Raw genomic sequence first — 19,413 nt, forward strand, 5'->3', positions numbered from 1 at the left:
AACCGCTAGAGTTCAAGTTGAAATTTTAAAGGAAATTGCCGAACAAACTGGTTTGCAGATATCGTTTGAGAAAACAGAAGTAATGACTAACATCAAAGAGGCTCCACCAAAACTCCATACAAAATACGGGGACATCACCCGAGTAGACAAATTCAAATACCTGGGTGAGATCATCATAAAAAATGGACTGGACAAAGAAGCACTTCAGGAACGAGTACGCAAACTGGAAATAGCCTACCAAACATCCCGCACAATCTAAAACAAAAAATGCCTTTCCCAAAACAGTATGAAACAGTTCTGAAGCCAGTAGTTCTATATGCAACCGAAACCCTGTCTCTAAATGCCAACAAAGGACTCCTTAAAGAACTGGAGAAAAGAGAACGCAAAATTGTGAGAGGAATCTTGGGATCAAAGTACAGAAATGGAATCCATCAAAAGAGATCCAACAAGGAAGTCTACAGCAAAATAGAGAAAATTACCGACACAATCAGAAAAAGACGGGCACGATTTTACGGTCATCTGAAAAGAATGGACGGAAGAAAGTTAACTAAAGAAATCTTTCACTTTTTTGATTCTAACCCCAAAACCACAATTCCCTGGTTTAGAAATACCAAAGAAGACCTGCAAATGCTACATATTTCATCTGAAGACGCCCTTAACAGAGGTCTCTTCCGCAAGAAAATATTGACGAACGGGCTAAACCAAGACGAGCAACCGAACAGAGGAGCGTAAGCAGGCCCACTCAGAAAGAATGAGGGAAATTTGGGCTCTAAAGAAGGCCAAGTTCAGTGTCAAATGCAACAAGACTTAACGTGGTCCTTGATGGCCCCAGCGAATTATATATATATATAAGAAGAAGAAGAAGAAGAAGCTTCCGTCGCGCTTGTTACTGTCAGTTGCAAATGTTCAATTTCCAGTTTACACAGTTAATGCACACAATTAATGCCATCCTGCACATGGCAAAAGAATGCAGTTAGTTTTAGGCAAAATCACAGTTTCAATTGTACAATATACTGTTTCTAACACACATGTCCGCACAAAGGAAAAGTCTGTCCACGTGCCGACCGTATTGCAATACGTACAACTCACACCATGATTATCGGAAGAATGGGGAAATTTTCACCTCACGGTGAGCTTAAATAACCAACACCAGGTTTGTTGGATCAAGGGGAATCCCCAAAGTGTTTGAAATGGAGCCAATCAGTGGTCTAGCCTTGATCAACGGCTCTGTATTTAAACTATTTAATAAGCAAAAGCGCTCAAGTACTCACTCTATCTATCCACTTATATATAATAATTCTGTCTGAGCCTTCTATCTCAATCATACCTGTGGAATAGCAGCTAATAACAGATTTAATTGATTAAATATTGACGAACACAGCACTGCGAAATCAAAGTTCGTTGTACTGGAATCTTTGTTATGGGCTTCCCTATGTTTTTGAACTGTTAGTACATCTGTATTGTGTGTGGTCAAGTTGCCTGGACTGTTGTGTCATGGCTACTCTTCTAAACAGTGTGCAAGACATTTCTTTTTTTGAACATGTTTGGATCTTACTGTAAATTCCCTAATTCTCCCTTATTTATTCACTGTGAGTATTTAAATGGTCAGTTCTTTTCTATTACTTGAAGAAGGAAACTTTACTCCTCTGGTTCTCAATTTTTTGTGTTTTCAGGTACCTAGGCCTTGTTATTCTATCATTGTTATTGTTAAATTTTTAAATTGCAAATTTTCTTTTAAGATGTGCTAGCCTTTGGATCATTACCTCTTATTACCTATTGTTTGATCGCATTTATCCTCCCGGTGAGGTTATTTTTAAAATTGTTTATATATCACAGTTCAAACAGTTCTTAATGTCCTTAATTTCTGTTTAAAAAATTATTGTTCCATGTTAAAAACACTTATGATTGTTATTATTTAGATGTAATACTCGTTGAAATATTTCTTTCATTCCTTTGTACATTCATGGATCCCCTCTGATATCATACCGCCCTATAAATATTTTATGCTTCCACTTCCTTCTTTCGAATGTTCCTGCAATTATCCATCTATTTTATCGTATACCTGTTTGTATGACATACTTAATATCACCATACGCCCCTAGCTTGTCATCGGCTAGATTCAACTGGTGGTATGATGCTCCCTTACACGTGCCTACTGGCAACGGCTTGGTTTTAAAATTGTAGCATCTCACTGCTAGTGGAGAATTACTGGTGAGTCTCACTCCCTCTCATCACTCCAACTGACTTCCGGCCTCGCCTTCAGCTCTCTGCATTAGAAATATCAGACTGCTGTCCACGTTGAAAATATGATTAAATATATAATGAGGCATAGCCTCCGTGGCTCAGGCGACAGTGCGCCGGCCTCTCACCGCTGGGTTCCGTGGTTCAAATCCCAGTCACTCCATGTGAGATTTGTGCTGGACAAAGCGGAGGCAGGACAGGTTTGTCTCCAGGTACTCCTGTTTTCCCTGTCATAATTCATTACAGCAACTCTCCAATATCATTTCATTTCATCTGTCATTCATTAATCATTGCCCCAGGGGAGTGTGACAGGCTTCAGCAGCTGGCACAATTTCTATCCTCGCTGCTAGATGGGGGCTTCATCATTCCATTCCTGATCTGGTTGAATGTCTGGAAACAGGCTGTGGATTTTCATTATATAATGAGGTATCTAGGGTCAGTAATCATGAAATTCCTGCCAAGATATTTCTTTAAAAATTATATTGCAGCAATAATATTGAATTAACAGATTCTACTGTCAGTCTATTTCTGTCATCTGTGCATTGTGAATTAATAAAGAAAAAAATTATTTACACACATGCATTATGGCCAGGTAAACAGAAATAGAACTGCGCCAGTTTAAGCAATTCAGAATATTGCTCACTGGATTTAAATTGCTTTAAAAACTGAACCCTTTTATTACTAGCTAACATGGATACAAAATAATTTTCATCATTATTCATCATGCTGCTCCCAGGCGGAAGTAGATAGCGTTAGCATAGGTCAAGTCTGTTACCACGACAACGTCAGATAATCACGTCAGAATCTGCTTCAGGACAGCCAACCAAAAAATCCCATTCCCTTTCAAAAACATTTGAGCGACATTTTAAATAATTTGCTCTGACTTTAAAAATTCAGGACATTTTGGGATTTTTAAAAATTCAGTCAGGACAAATGCTGAAATTCAAGACAATCCTGCTTTTTCAGGATGTATGGCAACCCTAATCACACATATAACCTAATTAACTGCTGCCACAAACAAAATACTTGCATCAGAACCATCAACAAACCACCATTTTTAACAACTGCCTATCACTAAGTACATGCCACAGGGAGATTGCAACCTTAAAACAATTTACTGCTCATAAGCATGTCTGCCCAAACACAGCATGAGGTCACAAGTACAATTCCTGTTAAACCATTACTCCAACTAAGCAGTAACTCATCTCCACCATCAAGACTACCTCCTTATATATGTGCCTGGCCAGAAAGATATGCCATAACAGACCTTTTCGTAAATTCTAGAGTTCTTAAAGCCCAGATATAATGTAAAGAATATTCTCCACAGTTCTCGTCTACCTAGTGTCATTCTGGATGTTACAGTGTGTTTCACAATACTGTAGTGGATTACAAATCATATATAAAGGTAATAATAAATTATATACTATTAATTACAGGTTCTTACATTATGTGGGTGGGGGCAGTAGACTAACACCCACGGTACCCCCTGCCTGTTGTAAGAGGCAACTAAACGGGGCCTCAGAGGCTCTGAAGTTTGGAGCGTGGGTTGGCGAACACGGTGCCCTCAGCTGAGTCCCGGCATTGCTTCCACTTACTTGTACCCGGCTCCTCTCTTTCATCTATTATATCTGACCTCCCTTGGTCAACTCTTGTTCTTTTCTGACCCCAACGGTATTACATATGGAGGCCTAGGGAGTCGTTCATTTTCATACCCTTTGTGGCCCTTGTCTTCCATTGGCCGAGACCTTCATTTTTCGAAGTGTTGGACCCCTTCTATTTTTCTCTCTGATTAGTGTTATATAGAGGATGGTTGCCTAGTTGTACTTCCTATTAAAACAATAATCACTACCACCACCATCTTACATTAACTAAACTTATATATATGTACAGCACATGTTTCATGACATAACCTCACAAATAATCTGATTGTATCATCTGTACATATGACAAAAATTATAATAACACTAAATGGATATAAACACTTCATAGCCACACATTACAAGTCATAATAATAATCATCATAACTGTAAAATAATAATAATAATAATAATAATAATTATTATTATTATTATTATTATTATTATTATTATTATTATTATTATTATTATTATTATTATTATTATTATTATTATTATTATTATTATTATTATTCAAGCTTGATACTTGCATCATTATTTACCCATGGGTGAGAGAATATTGTTTTCAAGTTATATCAGTTTATCACATTTGCATCAATTTTATGAGAGAAATAAAGCTTCATTCATTCATTCATTCATTCATTCATTCATTCATTCATTCATTCATTCATTTGTTCATTAAAATTAATTTACTAAATATTTAAACAGTTGGACACCAGTATCCTGGAATACAACTGTGCAGTTCACAGAAAAATTTTCACTATGGCTGATGCAGTATCTAGAAGTGAAATATTTTCCATGGGTGGATGATATGGATTGGACACTGTCACTCATATTAGGCCTTTCTTTTGATCATTTAGAGTGCTCTTCCTCTTTTTTTATAGATATAAAATGAACATTTTCTTGTTGTTGGAGTATTAGAAATGGATATTTATAACCTAGACCTTTTCATATGAGATGGTATCCAGAATTTTATGAGAGAAATAAAGCTTCATTCATTCATTCATTCATTCATTCATTCATTTGTTCATTAAAATTAATTTACTAAATATTTAAACAGTTGGACACCAGTATCCTGGAATACAACTGTGCAGTTCACAGAAAAATTTTCACTATGGCTGATGCAGTATCTAGAAGTGAAATATTTTCCATGTGGATGATATGGATTGGACACTGTCACTCATATTAGGCCTTTCTTTTGATCATTTAGAGTGCTCTTCCTCTTTTTTTATAGATATAAAATGAACATTTTCTTGTTGTTGGAGTATTAGAAATGGATATTTATAACCTAGACCTTTTCATATGAGATGGTATCCAGAATTTCTGAGAATTTGCTCATAAAAGCATATATACTTATTTTTAACATCTAATTACCACAATCAACTTCAACCCTATGCTTTCAGTGTGGTGATTCCAGTGATTTTTCCAGTTTTGGTAACACTCACGGAAGTACTTCAGCATCAATATATTCATAACTCTTGTGATTCCAATTATATCTCTTTAGTGGAGTCAAAACACCATCCTTTCAGCTGAAGTTACATTTTAAGGAAGAGCTAGAAGTTGCACGGGTCCAGATCACTCGAGTAGGGTATATGTGGAATGGTGATCATGTTATTTCTTGTCAGCAAATCTCTCACAGTGAACAAGGCATGTGTGGATGCATTGTCATGAAGCAGTAACTAATCCCCAATGTTCCACGACAGGCCGTTCACGTCTAACATCTTCCCTTGGTTGTCTCAAAATATCTTTATAAAACTTTCCGTTGACATTTCGGGAGTTGTGCATGATGATAGTCGACCCGAATGTTTGTCATTCTTCACAGACTCCTGGTCTTTGGAATGCTAAAACCACTGAAATGTTATCGAAATAAACTTTCAATGTATTAGGTCATATTCAGTATGTAAAGTATGTATTGAAGAGATGTTCAGTACAGGACAAAAATGGCCAACTGGACACCAGTGGGATCTGAACACAAAACCTCCCGATTTTGTGTCAGTTGCTCTATCCAAATGAGCTATAGTGACCTATGTTATATTGTTCAAAGTTTATTTTGAGTACAATATGGTTCTGAAAATTCAGTATTCATTCACTCAAAAGTTCTTGCTTTGTCCCCAAAAGCTTCCTTTAGCATTCAATGGGTTTTAGTCAGAGTTTTATTGAGCCTGAAGCAAAACTAAATGTAGATTCTTTGTTCCTTAACAGCCGATTTGAAATTTACAGAAGTACAAGAACTCAGGGTAAAGAAAAGCAACAAAACTCAGAAACACTTGATTTATGAGGACAACAATTGGCAACTAATAGTTGAAACATACACTAAAAGGCACCTAGTACTAGAATTTGGTACCACTAAGTGGGACATTCAAATTCTTGGAAACTCTGGGTAGCACCTCATAATTTTGAGAATTAGGACATTTTCATCTGAGTCAAGTTTGTTTCTTGATATTGATATTGTTAACATTACTGGTTTCTGTAACTAAGAATTACATTTAATATTTTTAGATTATTATGTATATACCATTACTTAAAATTGCTCTTTTGATCATGCAGAAGTGCAGTGTGATACTCCTGGAGTTCCTGAAAATGGCTACATACAAGGAAGTGGACCATATAAAGCAGGAGATGTGATTCAGTTCAACTGCAATCCAGATTACATGATGGAGGGCCAACCAATCATAGCCTGCCAAGAAAATGGACGTTGGTCAGGCACAGTGCCAAAGTGTATGTAGAGACAAATTTATGCAATTTATGTCAAGTTTAAGGGGAAGATCTTCTTAATCATTTTAAAACATATTGCTGAAAATCATGTTGACAATCTATTCTTATGTAACACCAATAAGCAATTTGTCATGTTAGACATGATGATGTTTTGAAGGGTGTGCTAGCTGAGAGGCACCATTACCGACTTCCCATCAAAGCAGACGTGCTTCAAATCCCGACCAATGTATGAAGTTTTTAAAAAAATTAACAATCATATCTCTTTGGTAAAGATTTCACTTAAATCTGGAAGCCAAATGGCTATTCATAATATCAACCATCACAAAAAACTTTAAACTTTTGTTTCCTTTTATGATGATAAGTGTAATGTTCAAAATTGTGTGAATCATTCCTTGCTTCGTTTGCCCCTGTACAAGCAAGGTTGTAGTTTTGCATGACAGTTGATATCATGCTTATAGCCACACGACCTCCAGTTTTCCTTAGTATCTGAACCCCAGGGATGTGGCTCTTCATTTTAAAAGTGATAAATGATGATACTGTGCAAGAAATGAATGTAGAAAGTAGAGGCGATTGCAAGGTGATAATGAACCATGGGCTTTTGCAACAGGTGCCTATGCATTCCAGTGGAAAGGAATATCTAGTTAAATGGTTCAACGGGAGGTATTTCATAACACAAAGTAGAAAGAGTATGTTATATTATACCAAACTTTTGTATGCGTATGTGTCCAAAGTATCAAGTAACAGCATTTCCAGTATCAGACATTTATGCACCTAGCTTGCTGTGAGTAATGGCTTCCTCCCGCACTAGTGGGTATGCATTATGAACACTCTCATGCTGCAGTATTAAACATGTTATTCAGACTTCTTTTCCAACTCTGCATCCAGACTATTTACATTTTACAATATAATGAATAACCAATTTGTTCTTAAGAGAATTTCATACTTGTTCAGGTTGATAATAAGAATTCTAACAATAAGATACCCTAAGATGACCTTTCCCATGTGATGACACTACATAATCCTACTAATTCAGCTGCTTCAACACTTCTTCCTGGTCATTTTTTCATGCTAGCAAGTCATCTGTAAATAACTTTGCTTAAATTTTCCTTTCCTCAATGACCAATACCACAGCCAGCATTATTTCATTAACAACACAGGTGAGACGGATCTTCCTTACTTGAAATAATTCATCAGTACGTGGTTATACTTTGACTCCTCATGTATCTGTGTTTCTTGCATGCTCATGTATCTTTTTTTTTTTTTTTTGTGTCTCTTGTGGTTTATACTGGTGTATTTTAGGCCTCATTATTGCTGGTGGTGTATTTTACTGCGCCTAGTGAAAGTTAAGCCTTAAAAACCTTTAAAATATGTGTTTACATGGTTGCTATGTAGTTCGTTATGGAGAGTTAAATATTTTCTAGTGCCTCTTTTCTTGTGATCTTTTATACAGCTTTATAAAATAGGCTTATACTAACAAAATGCTTTTATGTATCATATCAATTGATCTGAAACACTAACAGGTTCAGAGCTGATTTGTTTTATACCTTAGCCATGTGAACTATAACTTCTTTTTTAATGCAAAAGCGAACTTAGAGTAACATTAATGACAGCAAGTAGATTCTTAATTGATGGTGATGTGTTGCTGAAGATACTTAACTAAGAATTTCTAAGTAGTCTCTGTATTGAATTTACACTTGAATTGTGAATCCGCTTTTTCAGGCAAGTTGTTTTGTTTTACTACATGTAGGTCAGACAAATTACGGATATGTTTATAAAACATGGATAACTCTGGAAGGACTGAACTGAGATAGGGATCAAGGTGGAAGGAACAGAGAACTGGAAATATATACCAACCAATATGCCACAGCTCAATGACAGAGAGAGGTACAAGAATAGGATAGAGAAGAAACAGCAGAGGAAGACAAGAGAAGAGGATACTGAAAATATCAGCTGAAGAATGGGAGAGAAAGAGAGAGAGAATGAAGAGGTTCTGGGAGGAGAAGAAAAAACCCAAACCATAACAAATCTGCCTGTTGTCCTACAGAAGCTGTAACAAAATAAGAAGAATAAGATGACATGGATAACATTATTCCTCTGATATAACTGGGATTCTTCCAGAAAATTGTGAACATTGTGGCAAGCAATTAAAAAACAAGAGAGGACTGAATATTTTTTAAAGTCCATACACACAGAATAAAATCAGGATCTATCAAGACATCTAAACATGATGTAAACAATATTAGTGAAGATCAAAGTAGCAGCAGTAGTCAAACCAGACAAACTCCAATCACTTCAACAGGCAATAATGTGTACAATCTTCACTATGAATATATTTTCGGCCATGGTACACATTCTCCACCAGCAAAAGCAATGACGAAGATCCTATCAATAACAGTCATGATTTTTGTGTTACTTCAGATAGCACCAAACTAAATGATATTGATGTATCAGTAGCTGATAACCAGACATTAAGTTCACTATGCCCTTATTGTGGTCAAATATTTAAGGGGGTTAGCATTCACATCACTAATACAGAGCATCCTTAGTGCAGAACGAAACTTGTAATGCTAGGGATAGTGCAGACTCCCTTATAACAGAATATACAATAAACACACCCATTTCATCATCATTTGGTGAAACTCTTAAGAAATGCTCATACAAATTTGACAAGATTTCTAATTAAATCACTTTTAAAACAAATGTATCAGAATTTATTTAATTTGTCACGGAAGCACCTATGTTAATATACTCCCTGGACTAAAAAACCCAACAATGAAGTACAATTAAGACAGAAAGAGTGAGAAACTAATGAATAACAACAAACAGCTAATTCATTGCTCTAATCGGCATCAAAAAATGACAGATTGCATAGAAGAGATTGATTTGAATATCAAATGGCACAGTTCAAATACTATTACCAGTAGAGGAAGGCCATAAGGAAGATTCTTGACAGAGCAGATAACACTAGGCTGGGAATGTCTTTAGATGAAATAACTTCTCATTTCTGAGAAAGATTTTAAACACCTAATGATTCATATAACATAAACATGGGTTTTGATGACAGCAATTTGCCAACAATAAGACAGGTTCTATCAGCCAATTCATGGATATTAAACAAAGGAAATTTAACAACATGTGAATGGCAGAATATAATTAAAATGACAGCTATAGTGGCACCAGAAACATCACTGCCTGGTTAGTCTTACAGTACAAATCACTGCAGGCATTGGAGTGAGTATGGAACATTGGCTCATGTGGTGGAAAACTGCATCCATGATGGGATGCTGTGTATTAAGTGACACAATATTGTCTGCTCATATACACTATAAAGTATGGTGTGCAAGAAAGGCATAGAAGAGATTCACTGTCTGGCAATGAATGATAGCAATAGGTGTATCAACATTATCTATCACCATCAATAAAGAAAAGAGTACAGCGGAAATTATCAATCCAACCATTTGCTTTGAGCAGTTGCCAATTCAGCCCAAGAAGTGGACAATGAGAAGAAAAACATCTACGAACCAACTACACCACATTTTCTTCAATCATGTGGTCTGAAGAGGATAACTGTGACTGCTTTATTTTTAGGAGCTCATGGTACTATAAGAAAATTCTTTAAAAACAGCTATGCAACAAACAAAATGGAGAGGAGCATCCAAGAAAAAATCTTAACAGTGATTTTACACTCAGTGGGTATTTCTTAAGATCCACCTATACTATACATGACAATGTTACCTATTCCAGACTGTTGCCTACAAGATATACAAGGCCGGGAAGTGTGTGCTAGTTCTGTGCATAAAAACCATCCCCCAACAGGTTCACAGTATCACCGCCAGATGTCTCGACATCATGCTATAGTTTGCATGTGCTGTAGTGTATTAACATATGGGGTCAAGTGTTTATAATATGTTTATGTATAGATTTCACTGAGTGTTAGTGTTCAAATGAACTCCAAGTAAGTTTCATATACACTATAAAGTATGGTGTATTGTTGTGTGCCATACTGTAAGTCTGATTCATCAAAGAAAGGAGAACATTGGAGTTTTCATTCGTTTCCTACTAATCCAGTTTTAAAGGAATAGTGGAGAATTGCTATATCCAGACAGAGGGATAAATTAGGTTCCCTTTGGTCACCTGGGACCTCATCCAGAGTCTGTAATTTACATTTGAAATATTGAGACTTCGGTACAATTACAACAAAAAGACAACTTCTTCCGAATAGAGTCCCTTCAGTCTTCATACCTAGGTTATCCCGCGTACAAAGAGGAGGGTGTCACACCTGTAGTCGAGCGTAGAAAGAGACATTTTCCGAAATTGGAAACTACATGTACAACTCCAAATAAAATAAGAAAACAGTGTTCCACAGATGATTGTGAAAATGTAATGCCTGCCAGATTATGCAAATCGGCCTCCCACAAATGAAATAGGAATTCAAGTCTCTTTCTCACTTGCTCACCATAAAGCTAGTAGCACTCCAAAAGTTAAATATATACCATAAAGGAAATCAAACTACCGACTGAGACAAACAATACGCAAGCTAAGAAAGTTGAAAATTCTGCATTTGATGAACAAGATAATAAAACAGGGAAAGATGGTGGAAATGGAGAAATGAAAGCATTATTCCTGTTAGAACAAATAGACGCTTATGGGGAAAAGTTATGTAAGATATGGAGAAACAACTTTAAAAATTTCTGTCTTTCGGCAAAGAAAATCGCCAATGGGCTACGGATTCATTAGATCACTTCACTGCCTCTGACTTTTGCATCAAAAGACACGTAAGAATTATGCTGGCTTTTCAAATGGAGAAACTGGAATACCATGCCTCATTAAACAAAGGCTCCATTATGAAGCATTGAATTTGTCACGTGTGGAGGAAACGTTAGAATCCCTTATCATAGATGAAATGGCTATCAAGCCCAGAGTACACTACGATCGTAATCTTGACCATTGTCTGCAATACTCCGAGGCTGAACTTGAAGAATCTGGCCTTAGCGACATGATTGCAAACAGGCTTCTGTGCTTTTTGTTTCAAGGGCTCTCTACATCTTTTCGGATTCCTGTGGTGTTCTATTTCACTCGCCAATTAACGGGTACACAACTGCACTAATTAACTTTGAAGGTATTGTCTGAAGTGGAAGACACAGGTTGGTTACCGACATCTGTACAGTTAATGTAAATATGATGAAGACTTGTCCAACGGGACCATCTCGCCTGAAATTCAGCATCCAAATGACCAAAATCGGCCTCTCTTTCTGAGTTTCGACTCTAGTCATGTGCAGAAAAACATTCATTCCCAGTTTTAAAAAAATCCATGAGAAAAAATTGTGCCAGGCATCCATATTAAGAGTATACAGTACAATATGCACAGGCAGAAAACGGTGAAGCCTATTCATGGTTTAACAAGGTAAATAATTTTTTCATCTGACATGGAAAAACTGAATGTCCAAAGGGCTACATTTTTATTTTCGACATGCATTACAAGAGCTTTAAAAACACTACCCATTGTTGCCTCAGAAGCAGTGTCAGATATGGGATCTCTTAATAAGACCATAGTATTTATGGAAATATCAGGAAATGGCATGGTATTCATGACGTATGTAACATTAAGCACTTTTACATGTCAAGAAATGCGGAAAAAAGGATCTTTATGGAGTCGGATGATGAAAGGCTAAAATAGCTTGGAGACACATTTCTTCCTTATCTCAAAGAAATACAGAAATATGTTGTGAAGAGTCACCAAATTATTCAAGAAACTTATGAAGCCCTGGTTCTTACCACCATCTTAAGTCGGAAGTTGAGTAGTGATGATATTGAACTTTTGTTTAAGTCATCTAAGAAGAAGAGGTAGATTTAATGATATGATGGATGTGAGGTTTTGCATTTATGCCATTTGGAAATGACCTTAATTACAGGCATGATAAATCCGTCTGATTCTTCAAATGTGGAGAGACAGGCTTTCAGGACATGAGCTGCAATTCGTCAGAAAGACTCAAAAGATCAGAGCAAATTAGATCTGTAACCTACTGCTCTTCCAACAACAGTTTTGGAATTACTTGATGAGACGCTCGAAGGTAAACCAACTAATCAATTCATGATTATTGTATTTTCTTTCAGATGTATTATTTTTAATAGTCCTAAAAGGTCTGCAAGTTTTATATTATCTTAGATGCTATTGTTATTAAGAATGTCACCATGCCTTTTCAGAGAAATCTGACACTCTGGAGTAGTCTTCCTTGGCCACTATAGGTGGTTATCTTGTTCGAGTTGCGGAAGAAAATTCCAAATTATGAACCTTGCTTGTGACAGATATCTTCAGCCACTAATGACAGTCCACTGATGTGCCCCATTAGGATGCAAGATCATAGAACATTACGCTACCCCTCAAGAAAATGTGTTTACTTTCTGCAAAATATTTTGATTTTACGCATCACTCCTGACATTATCTGGGCAATATGAATTTAGTTTAAAACTTTCCGTTTTTGTTGTTCTAAAGTTCATTGAGGCATTCAAATGTGATGAGTATGATGAGAGAGCACTGATTGTGACTCTCATCACAAAACTTTTAAAACTAATTGTCCACAATGAAGTTCATAAAATCACAGATTCTCATGACTTGGAAAAGAACTTCAGGACAAAGCCTTTAAGTTGGATAATCTGAAAAAATGTGAGTGATATGGGTCATTTTAATGTATTACTTTTATTATTTATTGCACTTGACTTTGCAGTAAAATAATTCCAAATATCACTTAAATGTGTTTTACTTTACATCAAATCATTCTAAATCACATTTAGGTGGTCCTAACTTCGTTATTTGTAGTTTTTTATGTCTTTAATAACCAACATGTACTATGAATTTAATGTATTTCATGCGAGCAGCATAGCACAATGTCGAGACCTCTAGCGGACATTCGTAAAACTACTTGCGAACCGCATTTCTATTGGTCCACTTCCTGGACTTGTATATCTCGTAGGCAATGTCCAGACTTATGTATAGTATTCTTCTTAAATATCTCAGGATGTTTGTTTCAAGTTTGTGCAAGTGCTTCTCTTAAAAATTCTGTGTCTATGGCAAATCCAAATGTGGATCAGATATTAACATTAAAAAATACTACCCTTTACATTATATTTAATTCCATTTCACATAATATTTATCCTTGTCATTGTACCTTTATTCATCATTCTCATTTCTTCCTATCCTATATTTCTGCTAATGTCATTGTGTGCCTCTTCTATTTTTATCAAGAGCACAGCCAAATCTGCCCCATATTCACTGCGACATTCTTATGGCCTAATATGGGGCATGCTAGTCTAGCCTTTTAACTGCCAACCTGAGTAGCCCAGATTCGAATTTCAGCATCTTTGGGTGAGATTTTTTGATAGGATCAGTGAAAGTCAATGAGATGGGTTTTTGGCCTTAAATCCTTACCCCCATATAACTGAAAGGTGGTGGTGATGAGAGGAAAAAAAAGTCTTGTTATTTATTGTAAATGTAAAGGCAAAGCCTTACTCTTTCTTCCTGAATTATTCTTAAACCAGTCTTTAAGTTCTCCTAATATTTTTCTTCTTTAGTAGGTATACATCTGTGCCTTTCAATTAGGCACTCTCATTAGGGTTGCCACCTGTCCTGTATTGTACGGGACATTCTGTATTTGAGGTGAAAATTTTGCATCCTGTATTATGAACTGTTGACCCTTAAAAAAAAAAGAGCGTTTTTTTATTTTTTTGTCTCTATATTTTTAAATCCATAATTGATTTGAGCACCACTGAAGTTCAAAGTAGCTCTATTATTTTTTTCTCTTTGGAGCCTCAGAAGAAGGAAATCTCGTGATGCCTCGCCATTTGCTGGTAAACTTACCTAGTCTTCCGATGTGTACTTCCGACTAAATCTACGTAAATTGTGAAGTTGTCAAAGCTCATCGAAGACATTAGTGTTAAGATGTCAGATTCTGATGAAAATTCAGTTGATACAACTCCTAAGAAGAAAGTTAAACGAGTAACGTCATATCAAAATAGCTGGGAATCATCATACACGTGGGTGAAACCTGTTATTGGACAATGCCACAAGGCCTGATGTTCCATCTGTGCACGTGAATTCTCTATATCTCATGGCAGTGAATTAGATCTTAAGCAATATTCTAGAACTGAAACCCATAAAGCAATTACAAGATCACAAAATAAAACGAAAAATCTGAATTTATATTTTTCTAATCAAGTGACCTCTCAAACATAGCAAGATAAAGTGACTGCAGCAGAATTAACTCTTGTGTTTCACAATGTAAAACATAATCTTAGTTACACCAGCATGGATTGTTCTAATAAACTTATATCTCATATTCTTGGGGATTCCGGAAAGGGAGAAAGTTTGGTGATGTGTCGATGCGATGTCAAAAAATTGTAAAGACAAAAGTTTGGTGCAAGATATATTGGCTATAAAGTTGTGACAGAACTTGTTTCTGAAAACTGTTTTTTTTTTTTTTTTTTAATTGCAACAGATGCCAGTAATAAAGGTAATTGTAAAATGTTTCCTCTTTGTGTAAGGTACTTTACAGCTATTAGTGGTGAACAAAACAAGTTGCTGGACTTCTATGAAAGAGCCAACGAAACTGCAAGTTCAGTTCACGAGTCTGTCATTGAGGTAGTTAATTAAAATGGCCTGCCTTTAGACAAAGATTACTGCCTATGCTGCAGATAACACTAATACCAATTATGGTGAGCACAATTCTGTTTTTAAGCTGCTTTAGGATGCGCATGGCAGAATTTTGAAGTCAAATTGCTCAGCTTATACTGTCCACAATATAATGAGGCATGCAACTGATTGCCCTGATATAGACATAGAAAATGTTATTCTGAAAATACATAGTCATTTTTCCATGTCTGCGAAGCACAGCAAAGACTTTAAGAAATATTTTGAGTTTATAGGTTTTCAATGGCTGGAGATATCGAGACACGTTACAACTCACCGGCTTTCTTTAGAACATGCAGTAGAAAGATTAATCCACAACTAGCCTGCCATCAAAAGCTATTTTACATCATTGGAAGAGAACTGTTCCAAAGTTCAGAAGAAATATTTTGATCCAGAAGATGAACTTACGGATATATTGCTAGAAAACCATTTACTATCCTTCAGCAATGTAGCTAAGATTTTTGTTCAATGCATCAAGATCTTAGAAAGAGACACTATTTATATGGTTGAAGCTTATGATGCAATGTTCTTACTGAAGAGAAAACTGGAACAAAGGAAAGAAAATCAGTTCTTCGTAATTCTAGTTAAGAATGCCATGGAAGGTCTTTCTTCAGAAAGAACCAAATTGGAGAGAAGTTTTATGCAGTTCCATCAAGAAGCCTTAAACTACCTTCAAAAATCATGTGATTTCTTAGAGGAGAATGTTGCAGCGAAGGTACAAGTTTTTGGTTTAAACAGAAGCATAGATTTTTCTTCCATGGAAGCTGCAGTGAAATCCTTGTAACTAACTGAAATAACTGATATAGAGGAACTGTATAAAGAGTTCTGTCTTGTTGGGAACATTCCTGCCAGTATTTTGGAGAGTGCAGAAGATGCCTCAAACAAGTGGTTGTCATTGTTTACTAGTCATAAATAACAACGGAAACTAATAGAATTAGAAAAACTCGTATTCTGGCTCAAATGCATTTGTTGAACACATTTTCTCCTTAATGTCTAACAAATGGTCGGACAGTTAGAAACAGGGATTCAGTAGATCTGATTAAAAGTGAACTACTAATTAATGTAAACATCAACATGTCTTGTAGAGAGTTTCATGGCATGATACAGTAAGACAGTGCAATTTTAAAGTCAGCTAAGTCAAATGTGAAGTACAGCTGGAGAAAATAAGGTAGTTCTAATAACGTTTTTTCTTCGTGTTTTGTCAAACCTAATGTATTGTACTGTATGTACTGTACTGTGGAGAGGGTGTAAGTTAGTTTATTTTATGAATTTCAATAATTATATTATTCTGTTAATGAAACTAATTATAATCTAATTGAAATTGGTACATAACATTTGATTTTCAAGTATTATGAACTGTCCCTTATTTTTGTGAAAAATCCTGTATTTTTACGTAAATGTTCCTTATTTCTTATATCAAAAAGTGGCAACCCTAACTCTCATATTTACTTGAAGTTGGCATGTCTAGTCCTGAGACTATATTGACTTCTCTACTACCAGATCTACTGGTACCCTTCTTTCTGAAAGGCAGATTCAACAGATCTTTTCCAAGTTACCTATGATCTTCCTTCCTCTTCCTCTGTTTGGTTCCCCCAAGTCCAAGGAACAATGTTTGAGGAGCGATTCATCTTGTCTCATTATACAATCACACAAACAAAACTTCTTCTCTTGAAGCTTCCTTTTTTTTTAACATTGTACCAACACAGATAGGTCCCTTGTTGACAATGGGATAGGAAAGGGCTAGGAGTGGGAAGGAAGTGGCCATGGTCTTAAGTAAGGTACAGACCCAATTCTTGAAACTTCTTGCTGATAGGGGTGATCTTAAATGTTCCTCAAAGTGGTTCATTACAGAGCTGGTCCTTCAAAGTGATGCTAGCGATCAGTGCAGTATTTGCATCTTTGTCACATGCAGTTGTTAATCATGCTTCTTTTCCAGGTTAACATTCAGATCCATATAGAAGAACAGGATGGATGATAGATCTATATATGCTTTGCCCTTCAATTTTTACATTCTTCTTACCGAGCTCGATAGCTGCAGTCGCTTAAGTGCGGCCAGTATCCAGTATTCGGGAGATAGTAGGTTCGAACCCCACTGTCGGCAGCCCTGAAAATGGTTTTCCGTGGTTTCCCATTTTCACACCAGGCAAATGCTGGGGCTGTACCTTAATTAAGGCCACGGCCGCTTCCTTCCCACTCCTAGGCTTTTCCTGTCGCATCGTCGCCATAAGACCTATCTGTGTCGGTGCGACGTAAAACAACTAGCAAAAAAAAAAAAAAAAAAAAAAAAAATTACATTCTTCTTATACATAACAATAATTTTAAAGTTACATGATAATCAAGAAATATGCAGTAAAACATAATTTATTTATTCTGCAGGTGTCCAGGCTTGTTCATATCCTGGGACAACTATCAGCGGGCGAATGTCTGCAGTCAAATTCTACTACAAGATTGGTGAAACAATCACCTTTACATGTGATGAGGGACTGGAGCTGCGTGGTACACCTATGTTGCGGTGTCTAAGGAATGGGAAATGGTCTAATGCTATTCCAACATGTGTTGCAGCCAGTGCAAGATAATGTCTTTTATATAAATCCTCTGCAAGGACAACTAATTGCCATTGCATGTCGGGTTCTGAATTCTGCTACACCCCACTGCTGTACTGACTGTAGGAAACTCCATCTTACAAGTCACATCAGTGTATGTTAGGTTTCAGAGAAAGAGATAGAAAAATTCATATTTTTCAAAGGGACACAGGCAGAAAGGAAAAAAATGACTCTGAAATCCAGTTACTATAGCTTCTTCTCTGGCAAAACAGTACCGGTACTCTAACAATATGTAAGAATCAGAAGAAACATGTTTCCTTTTTGAGACAGACTTGTTAGCTTATTACAATATACAGATCTTTTTCTGCTTCTATAATAAGTTCTATCAGACTAAATTATCTGCTGCTATTCACTATGTCTGAGTTACTTGTTTTAACAGAGAATTACAGAGTTCAGCTTAAATGTAATGGTGTTCCTGAATCTGGAGATTGTGATCACTGAGTCACATTCAATGCAAATACTGATTTTGTATCAACCAGAATCATCCTTGAGACTACTGTACATACTGGTACAATAAAACTAGGTGAAACAGTAGCAATCTTTTCTAAATTATGATAAGGTATAACCCAAATAAATAGCTAAACAAAATCACATCTCTCCATGTAAAAGGCTAACTCTGATTACATTTTATTATTATATTTTAATTTGAAGTATTTGTATACAGTCATATAAAAAAAAGGTCAATATAATGATAAACCCGCATTGAGTATTTTTTTACAGTCCCAGTAAATTTCACATCTTAATAACGTTAATGTAATGGTAATTCATTACAGCGATGAAACAATTTCAGAACTAACCTATCATAACAATACATATCTTGACCTCAAATGGTTCTCAGAAAGCAGAAAATGGTCCCTGCAGAGGTATCAGGTACGGCTAATAACACTAGGATGGGAATTTCTATGAATTGATGAAGTGTGAAGCACAACATGCTTCACCTACAAACGGCTGAATAAGTTGAGAGGCCTTAAGTAAAAAGGGCTTCCGAGAAGTAGATTTTCAGTCCAATCTCCCAGTGTAATACCAAACACTCTGCTTTACCTGTGAGTGAGATGATCCATTCAGGGACACTGGGACTGAAATTTCTAATTCCTGTAAAAATGAAGATATCACCTTAATATTTGATTGGCTCAAGGTATGTACGATTATGAATATCTGTACTAAATTTGATCAGTGCAGCTTTACTAGTTTCATAGATAATTTTCCAATATTTATATGCAAATTATTCAAATATTCTAAATGTTAAGCGTATCAAAGCGATCCAGATAGCACATTTTTTTAAAGTAATGATCTAGTACCTTATTCTTATATAAATGAAACTGTGCATCATTTTTGAGATTGTATTATTTACTATGGAGATAGGACTTTTTCCCCTGTTGAAGTTTATTTTTTGTAAAATTATTGAAATTTTAAGTTTTGAAATTTTTTACAGGCAAACCAGAATTTCAATCATAAAAGTAATGCACACATTTATGGATAATGTACTAAGGAACATTCATGTGAATTTTCAAGGTAATAGCATCATATCTGTAAT

General features: G+C 35.9%; 1 protein-coding gene across 1 annotated transcript in view; it reads left to right on the forward strand.

Annotated features, from left to right (window-relative positions):
- Nucleotides 1-18,570, forward strand: part of Hasp (Hig-anchoring scaffold protein) — a 1,448,565-nt gene extending 1,429,995 nt beyond the window's left edge. Inside the window, exons 25-26 of the mRNA XM_068228385.1 lie at nt 6,426-6,596; nt 17,653-18,570. Of these exons, the coding sequence (XP_068084486.1) occupies nt 6,426-6,596; nt 17,653-17,852 (371 nt within the window). The 3' untranslated portion in view covers nt 17,853-18,570. The remainder of the gene's footprint in view (nt 1-6,425; nt 6,597-17,652) is intronic.
- The last annotated feature ends 843 nt before the right edge of the window (nt 18,571-19,413 follow it).

Source organism: Anabrus simplex, chromosome 6, assembly GCF_040414725.1.
Source record: "Anabrus simplex isolate iqAnaSimp1 chromosome 6, ASM4041472v1, whole genome shotgun sequence".
Taxonomy (NCBI): domain Eukaryota; kingdom Metazoa; phylum Arthropoda; class Insecta; order Orthoptera; family Tettigoniidae; genus Anabrus; species Anabrus simplex.